Source organism: Pelmatolapia mariae, linkage group LG1 (genome assembly GCF_036321145.2).
Source record: "Pelmatolapia mariae isolate MD_Pm_ZW linkage group LG1, Pm_UMD_F_2, whole genome shotgun sequence".
In the NCBI taxonomy this organism is placed as follows: domain Eukaryota; kingdom Metazoa; phylum Chordata; class Actinopteri; order Cichliformes; family Cichlidae; genus Pelmatolapia; species Pelmatolapia mariae.
The window spans coordinates 29125052-29134781 of NC_086227.1; the positions used below are offsets into that span (position 1 = coordinate 29125052).

Below are 9730 nucleotides of genomic sequence, written 5' to 3' on the forward strand. Positions count from 1 at the left end.
AGACTTTAATATTTAAACTTATTTCAAACTTTTATGCCCATGAGTATATCAGCTACATTCCACTTCAAAATGACTTCAGTGCTTTAAATTATGAAAAGGACAAATAAAATCCTAAACTTAATACAATTTCACGCATTGTTGGAAAAAAACACACAAAGTACAGTAGAATTTTTAAAATATTGTGAAATGTGATGCAAGAGAGTCCAAAGGAAAATAAAAGTAACCAGTGATCCATACAAGAAGATAACAGTAACCTTTGTAAGACCGCAGAGAAAGCTACGAGGTTTTCACAGCATCTGACTTGTTTTGTTGTTTCCAAATCAGCGTTTGAGCTCTTGCAGATTATTCTTGTAATTTTCTGTTTGTAATCAATGTGTTTAGACTTTTCAGCACAGAAATGAATCACTGTTAGCCCTGTTAATTTACCTACAGCTCTTAATATTTTACAGCCTTTTTTGGTTTATGTCTCTCCTTTCTTTTGCTCACTTTCTCCCCTATTCTTTCTGGTCTGATTTCTTTGTTACTCTGTTTGGTCCGTCTTCTTTATTTTAACCTCAGGGAGGAGGTGACCAAACTTAAGTTTGAAGCAAAGACGTTCCATATATATGCAAATCAGAAGGAGGTATGTGTATTCATTATTAAAACTGCCTATTCTAGCCTGTGGAGCTCAGGAAGTTAAATGAGTGCGGCCGTGTTTTATGCATGGAGACTCTGCCACTGGGGAGCCACTGTACTATATTCTTAATGTGGAAATAAACGAGGAAGGATTTGACAAAAATGTGTGCTACCCATAGGTTTTAGCAGACAAAAGAATAAAATAAAGACACTGTGTTAGAGGCGGTTGATGTTTAGATTAGAGGGATTATTTCTTTTGGGTTTTCTTTGGCTGATTGGTTACAGTGCCCTTTAAATATATCTGTATAGACACCTTCTCATATTCTAAAACTCAATGTAGGCTTTGGTTTGAATGAGAATGTAAAGCCTTTAGATAAAAAAGAATGTTGCTTTCATCACAAATATGAGTTAATATAGTGGACTGGTTACAGGATAAGAAGATCATACTGACTTACTTTGCACCTACACCAGAGGCCTGCAAGCATCTTTGGAAGTGTGGAGTGGAGAATCAGGCCTTCTACAAGTGAGTAAAATTGCATACAAAAACTAAATAGATATCCTTTCATTTAAGCTAATGACTGCATTTATGGTTTTTCACTCACAGGCTGGAGAAGTCAAGCCAAGTCCGCACTGTGTCCAGTAGTAACCTCTTCTTCAAGGGTAGTCGCTTTAGATACAGGTATCAACAGAACAATATGTTTATTGCAAAGCATGATATGGGAATACTAAGTACAATTGGGAGTTTTCAGTGCTTGCCGTAGTGGTCACGTTTCTCTGTTTTTTAGCGGAAAGGTTGCAAAAGAAGTAATGGAACAAAGTGCTAAAATTAAGAGAGACCCCCCGGAGATCCACAGGTAATAATCATAACAATCATGCATTGATTAAATTATGTAACAAATTGCTTAAGCTCTGTATGCACTGTCACATGTGTTTGTTTGGGGCTTTATGTATACATGTGTTTTCTCACAGGGCTGGTATGGTGCCTAGTAGGAGCTGTCCATCCATCACTCATGGCCCTCGTCTAACGAGTGTGCCAAGGACCAGACGAAGAGCTGTGCACATTTCCATTATGGAAGGTAAACCGCACAAACACAAGAGCAAAGTGTAGCTTAAGCCCTCACTGTGTTGGTGGAAGTCATGGGAGTCAGTCCTCAAACTGCCAAACAACAGATGTATTTCCAAGTGTGCAAAAAGATGTCTGTTTAACCAATAATTTTACCTAGTATATGCCCATACTATAGCATTGTTTGGTCAGTGATGTTAGTCTATTAGTGGATGGTTACTATTAACATGCTGACATCATAATATATCATGCATAATGAAAATTTTGTGGATATAAATTATTTGCTATTGTTACTTTATGAAATACAAGTGCTTTTATTGGGCTTTATAAGTGCACAAATACTGCACATGGATCATTTTAGACTGTTGGTTGCTAGGTAACATGATGGCGTCACAATATCTATAGGTAAGTGATGGCTGTGATGGTTTTCTACAAACTGGAAGGTCCACTGTTGTTGTCCCCGGCTCCTCCATACTGAACCCTGATGAATCCATTGGAGTGTGAGAGTGCTTGTGAAAGTTAGATAAAACACAAAGATATAGATAAAGGCACTGTATGAATGTTCATGTGACTGAGTAAACGAGACTTCTAGTAGAAGGTGATGTGATTGCTCACACTGAAGAGAAAGGTGCTATAAAAGTATTCTTCTTCTGGCTGCTCACTTTAGAGGGCATCTGCCTCTATTTCACCCTATCCACAGGTCGTCATCTGTCACACCAGCCCTCTACATGTCCTCCCTGACTATATCCATGAATCTTTTCTGTGGTGTTCTTCTTCTCCTGCCAGACAGCTCCATTTTCAACACCCTTTATCCAGTATATCCACTAGATCTCCTCTCTTAAACAAAGTACCTGCACATCCAAACCATCTCAGCCTTGCCTTTCTAACTTTGAATCAAAGCCGCTTGATCTGAGCTGTCCCTCTGGTATACTAATTTCTAATCTTGTCCATTCTCTTTGTTCCCAACAAAGAAGCTTCAGTTCTGCCACGTCCAGCTCTGCCTCCTGTCTTTTTTGTTAGTGCTACCATCTCCAAACCACACATCATAGCAGATATCAGTACCATCTTGTAAGCCTTCCCATTCACTTTTGCTGCTATCCTTCACACAAATCACCCCCTGACACTCGTCTCCACCCACTCCACCATACCTGCATTCTCTTCTTCACTTGTCTCGTGCACTGTCTGTTGCTTTAGATGGTTAATCCGAGGTGCACTATAAATCTATCCCATAAGAACCATCAGAGTTCTAAGAGGAACCTGTGTGCCATATTTGGTTGCTCAAATCCTGATAATACAGGAGGTATTAAATATGTTGCTATAGCTCAGATAGTTTTAGTTCATTTCTTTTCCTTTAGTTTACTATTATAAACACTTTATCCACTGTGCTTTTTTTCTTGTTTAAACATATAAACTCTTCCCAGTTAGGCCAGGTCTTACTGTAGCTACCTGAACTTGTTAGCTTAATTGCTGATTTCCATTAAATCTTGGGCCCTGGTGTTGAGGCATTACACTTACCTCAAAATATAGATTTTTATTATCTTTTAAAAATAATTTTATTGGTTAATTTAGAGATATCACAGTCTGTCTTATAGTATGCCCTGGGGGATCAGTCCCCCAGGGCACACAAGAAATCACTGTCTTAATCCTGTGATTTGATCTGGGTTGCACAGCAATGGCACAGCATTTTTTTTTTTTTTGAGGTTCCTTATAACACTATCAGACATACCTGTGAATACCTGCATGGAGAAAGAGCGCAATCTAAGTGCTTTTCCATGTTAACAGCCTACCTACTTGCAAATGTCAGTCGCTTTCTCTGTATTTTTGTGAGATCTCACTCTTTCTCTAATGGGTGTGCTTTACTGAAAAGTGCACACACTGGAGTGCCCATCAGCAACTGGCCTCAGGTATTATTTTGACATGAGAAAGTCATCCTGTCAGTTTATAAAGGGCACTTACCATCCTGCCTTTCCTCCAACAGGCTATTAACCTTTTGCCAATGCTGCCACTGAGAGTAAGTTTACTCTTTGCCGATCGGCCTCAGTCACACTAATAAACTTACAACATGGCCTGTCTGCAAAAAAGAAAAGCAAATAGAAAAAAATGTATTTTATCAAACCAGCCTTACTTCTTGTCCTGGACTCTGACATTGCACCCCAGTGTATCAACAGGGAAGCAAACCCCCTGTGTTTTGTCGTGTTGCTATATTTGTACTGGTATTTCAACTGGCAATGATATCTCAGCCTGAAAAAAGCTCCTGCTGTCAGGGACCATGCTGTGTGTGTCACAGCTGACAGCAGGAGGGGAGGTCGAGGTGAACTGTGGCACAAGTGGACCACATTCCTGGGCCTTGTCTTTCACTCTGACTGTCTTTCTATTTATCTACCGCTGTCAGCCCGCCTAACAGCATGTGGGAGCTTACTGCATAGAAGGGAGTAGTGCTGCTTAGCTAGACCAGTCGCAGTTGGAGACAAAGACAGACAGCAGAAAGGCAGAGTACAAAGAGGCAGTTTTAAGATTTAGAAAGCGAAAGGATAGCAGTTGAAAACGTGTAGAAACTCAATTAGAAATAGTGCTTTTGCTGTTGCGCAATCATGGTGAAGTGTTTGATCCGCATCAAGACCAAGGTGAATGTTCATCTGCGTATGATCAACCATTGTTATCGGGATGTGAAGGTGCGTGTGTTGTCTTTGGGACCCAGGCTTTTAGGCAAGGCTCTGGGAGTCCTTCCCCTTTTCCCCGCTCTACCGGGGGGATCTTCAAACTCAGGCTCCGGACCTGGGTTGAGACAGGAGTCCAGGGCTCCTTCCAGGCTAGCTGTTCCACTCCAGTTACATGGCTGCAGCCCAGCAGGCAATCGTGCAGGTAAAAATCAGGCTGGTTTTGTTGGATTGTGATATTTTGTGATAGATTTCCTGATTTTTAAAAGTGATTTTTTGTGGTTATATTTCAAAAAATTACAGCATTAAGTGACTGTGTAAGATATTGCTAAAATCTAATGTGATAGATAGAAAGTTTGCACTGTGATGAACCTCCAAAAAGCAGCTGTGAGAATATGAGAACTGAGTAAGTTCCTAGAGGACATCGGTTTTATGTTGCATGCTTACTTTGGGGTTACAGTTGCCATTTGTATTTCCTTGGACATAGATTACATTTCCTTAGACATAGATTACATGATGTGAAGGCTAATTTTCTTCTGCATAAGTTGTGAAAAGCTAGCCATTAAAAAGAAATCCAGCTTCCCTTATGACTATATTAGCATAAGAGATGTCAGCACAGTGTTAAAGAAAGCACAAATGTTCCAGAATATTCTGGCAGCTCAGCAAGCCAAGCTCCAGAGGCTTGTGGAAACTTTGCTTCAGAACTAATTAATAAGGAACAAATGAACGTAATTTCCCTTTAGACCTCCTCTTTTATGTGCTATAAGGGACAGGTTCTTTATATCCACTTTTATAACTATAACTTTCAGACATAATAAGCATGTCTTTTCCAGGCATCTACTAGTTATGTGGATATTCATGAGCAATTATTAATTGCTGCATACCTAGAAAAACTGTCTATCCAATGCAATGGCACCTACATGTGTTGACTCATAAAGGTAAAGCTGTTATTTCCAATATTACCAGATCAGCCTGCAAAAACAACATGATGGATAGTCTGTAAGTCAGTCCTCCATTCTAGGTATTTTAATACCGCCTGCTTTCAGAAGAGAAAAACAATACAAAATGATGACTTAACAGTCAAGTAGGTTTGCAATCTACAGTCTATTTTATGGGGTAGTGGTTCACACATGAAAGATCCATAGTTCAAGACCAGAGGGAGACAGAAATCCTACTGTACTCTAAGTGCTGTTTTCCAGGCTGGATAAATAGGAGGATTGCATCTGGAACGGTGTCTCGCACAAAATCTGCGCCAAATAAAACATGTGGATCCATCTACATCCACGCATTTGGGACAGACAACCTCTCTATGTTTAAGATTAGGGTTAAAGCTTTCCTTTTATAATATTGTTTAATTTAGTTAGGGCTGGATCAGGTGACCCTTAATCCTTCTTTAGTTATGCTGCAATGGGCCTATTAGAAGAGTATTTCTTCTCCCTTAGGTCTTCACTCTTCCCCACTCATCTGTTTTCATTCTCTTTGTGCTTTCACATAATCTCTGCATTTAATCATTAGTTATTATTAATCTTTGGTTCGCTTCCACAGTGTCACTTTTGTCCTGTCTCCCTCCCTTTACGCCCCAACCAGTCACAGCAGATGGCTGCCCCTCCCAGAGCCTGTTCAGCCAGAGGTTTCTTTCTGTTAAATGGGAGTTTTTCCTTCTCACTGTCACCAACTGCTTGCTCATAGGGGGTTGTCTGATTATAGGGGGGTCTTCTCTGTATTAATGAGTCCTTAGTGCCTTTTAGATGAAACTTCGTTATTGTCCTGGATCCCACATCTAAGAAAAAATCCCTTTTTAAGTGATGCAAGGAGCACCAAACTTCCTCCAAGTTATTGGATCTTATGATCTCCTGTCTTTCCCTGCTGTTTGTGTCAGGTTTGGAGTCCCTTCGAGACAGTGCTCACTCCACACCGGTGCGCTCAGTTTCGCATGGCGACTCCTTCATGCCTTCAAGGAGCCAGACGGTGGATGGCAGTGAGGCAAGCACGTCAGCAGTCATCTCAGATGAGAACTACAGCCCCTCTGACAGCGTGCTGCCTACACCCGTGGCAGAACATGGAATGGAGATGCCTTTGGCTCGTCACCTCAATGGTGCCCCCTGCAGCATTGACGAGGACGAGTCAGAGGCAGGGACATCGAAAGAGGGGCAGGCTACAGAATTTGGGCACAGCAGGAGAGAACAACGTATGGTCAAGAGCAGGCCCGCAACATCTAGCGAGGTAGAGGAGCTCAACAAGTTTATCCTGAGCGTGTTGCGTCTCTTCCTGGTTACCATTGGACTTCTGTTCGCCCTGCTGCTGCTTCTCATCATGCTGACAGAGTCGGACCTGGACATTGCCTTCTTGAGAGACATCCGCAAGACACCAGAATTCCAGCAGTTCCACTTTGAATACTTCTGCCCTCTGCGGCGCTGGTTCGCCTGTAAGTTACGATGGATGGGAGGTTTCCTTGTTAGTGAGGCAAAGTGAAAACAGACCAAATGACTCAACAAAGGCAATTGGATACAGATAACAGACAGGTCAGAAGAGAAGGCAAGAGGAGAGAAATGGATGGCTTTGTTCCTGATTTCAACTAAGCTTCTCCCAGGAATAATCCTGTCACAAGCCACGTACTGTCCCCTGAAGAGCCTTGTTTATTACGTTTGACCATCACTATGAGGAAAGGAAATGTTACTTTAGAAATTCAGGTCATCAAGGTATTTTATTTTTTCACAAAATCACAGGAGCTGGGTTTATTTTGAACACTGTATCAAGTATGCCTGAGTTCACTTCTTCAACCACAGATAATAGTTGCCTTTATTTTTTTATTAATTTATATGTTGTATCATCACTGTAATACAAAATGATCTGAGGTGTTGGGGTGCAACTGAGAGTTTGAGACATTTGAGGGATTTAAAAATGGAGGGCAGACTATATCATCAGTTTTTATATCGAATCAACAATATTCATGATGATTAAATGTTATTATGGCTGCTGTTTTCAGGTGGTGGGCTTAGAGAAAGCGTGAAATTGACGAATAAGCATTACTGAATGTAGATGAGTCCTGAGTCAAACGTGTTTGCAAATATTATAGTTTTATACGATTCTTAGGCAGATGCAAATAGACGTTACACATTTCTCCAGATGTACTTTACGATCCCAGATCTGGAACATTCAATTTCAAATCACTGCTAAACGACTAGTTGTAGTAGCTTTGTGACACAGGTGTGTGATGGTGCTGCCCTGACAGAAGACTTTATTAGTGGCCTAACATCTGCTGAAAGTTTTTGTCCAGACACTAGGGAACTGTTAAAGTTTCATCATCCAATGACTAGAAATTAAGCCTTTTTAAGGGTATAAATAAGGAGTTTATAGGTTTACTGTTTAAGAAATAGCAGCCAAATAACACTAATAACTACAATGAACTTCTGTGCGTGAGGAACAGTTGTCACTTTGCTGTAGTTACTTTTACAGTAGTTATAAAGGTGATGGGACTATGTGAGCTAGCGCTATAATGGTAGTCAAGTGTCTGGTCAGTTCTTTGACTACTGCAATCTGTAGGAGTAGTTCATCTTGATGTGCAATACTGTTAATATAAAAAAGCAGATCCTTTCTATCAAGGGAAATTTGACTTTGTTTTACCTTTGTAAAGTGCAAATATTAGTGCAATTTTCCAACAGTAAATAGTTAAGAGTTTGTTTTTAGTTGAAGACCCATGTTGAGTGACTGTCATTCACCTTTGTTTAGCTCTGCTGTGTTAAAAAAAGTTATGCATTTATATGTAATGGCTGAATATATTTAAATCATTTTTGTACCATCTTGTTAACGCACTGACAGTTCCTCACAGTGACTTTTAATGTACTTTGAAGCTGTTTTTCGTTTGTTTTTGTTACAGTGGATCTATGGTTTTCAGCCCTGCACTCACAAATGAGCCTAAGATAAGTCATGTTTACGTCGTTCTGCAACCTTCATCAACACCAACCAAAGAAACCTCTGTTGTCCCATACTTCTGTCAGTTTGTGTCAACAGATGGCAAAATAGTCTGCTGTCCTTCTCCGGCCTTATTTCTTGTATTTCACAGGTTAGCCTACAGTGTGTCTTTACAGCCCAGAGCAACAGAATCAATTCAAACTATGAGGTCAGTTTTCACTCTAAAAGTATTTGCCCTTTCAACAAGCCTACAAGTGCTTAGGATGCTGTGTGTATACAAGGAGCAATCAAAAGATTTTGTGGCTCTGCCCATAAAAAAGCAAAAAATCATACCTGATATTAGCTTGGCTTAGGTCACATGTTGCACACATTTGAACATCTTTCAGTGCTGTTGACATTTTGAGAATGCTCCCTGGAAGTGGTGTCTGACCACTTGCACTTACCTGTGGGCAATGTCATCATGGACCTCAAACTCACGCAGAGAGCTAAGATGAACTTTCTGTTTTCACCCAAGCATCATGTTGATTTTCATCACTGGAGATGAGAATCACAACTCAAAGACCAAACAATCAACAGTGTTCAAACCTGCAGGCGCCACAACAGTTCAGGAGCTGACCAGTCTATTTTTTTCATGAAGTTGCACACTGAATAATTCCCCCAGGGTCGACATCGGGTTGTCCCTTAATGCCCTGAAGCTTTAAAGGGAGAACATTTGAAGCAAACCACCTCAGCTGTGGCAACAGCCAGAGATCCATGCATGCCTTCCCAATTTTGGCTCCCTGAAAGTTCCTAGATTCCAAAAATGAAATTCAACTTCAAGGGTTAATACTTTCAGACCATGCGAAGGGGGTGAGCAACAAGCCATTTTTTTGAGTTTTTGCCCCTAATAAAATATCTCTGTGGAGCTGCAAAACATATTCAGACCTTATAATGAACATGACACAGCCTGTTAGCTATGGATTATCAACATTAGTAACTGATACAACATGCAGTAGGGATTTATATGAATATAAATATATCAAATAAATATATGTAACCTTGTATTTTTAACATTAATACCATGTTTTTATTGTATTAAAACGTTTAGAAATTTGTTAACAAGAAATAAAAAATTTAAAAAACTACTTGCATGTAAAAGCCTAGAGTCCAACCTCTGTTTGGGCAAATTATTCAAACCGAAAAAGTCTATTTTAATTATTAGTTTGAATTTGAATTATTATTTTGATAATTGGCAATAAAAGAAAACAAACCCTAAAAACATAGCCATTGCTCATTTTCATTTCAAAGTATTTTTTGTCATAACCACAGGCAGCTCCACAGCTGCAAGCTGGAGTCCTGTAGAAGATAAAATGCACAATCACAAATGTGCAATTGATAAATTAATGCTTTAAAGCAGGGATGTCAAATTTATCTTACATTGTGGGTCACATTAAAGCCCATGCTTATTTTAAGCAGACCAGTGAAACTCCCCTTTCTGTCAGTG

The 9730-nt window shown here is 40.0% G+C and overlaps 1 protein-coding gene across 1 annotated transcript in view; it reads left to right on the plus strand.

The window, feature by feature from the left end:
- Positions 1–9268, plus strand: part of LOC134630599 (FERM domain-containing protein 5-like) — a 77671-nt gene extending 68403 nt beyond the window's left edge. The window contains exons 9-14 of the mRNA XM_063478023.1: positions 559–622; positions 1047–1138; positions 1220–1294; positions 1401–1469; positions 1585–1691; positions 6215–9268. Of these exons, the coding sequence (XP_063334093.1) occupies positions 559–622; positions 1047–1138; positions 1220–1294; positions 1401–1469; positions 1585–1691; positions 6215–6807 (1000 nt within the window). The 3' untranslated portion in view covers positions 6808–9268. The remainder of the gene's footprint in view (positions 1–558; positions 623–1046; positions 1139–1219; positions 1295–1400; positions 1470–1584; positions 1692–6214) is intronic.
- The last annotated feature ends 462 nt before the right edge of the window (positions 9269–9730 follow it).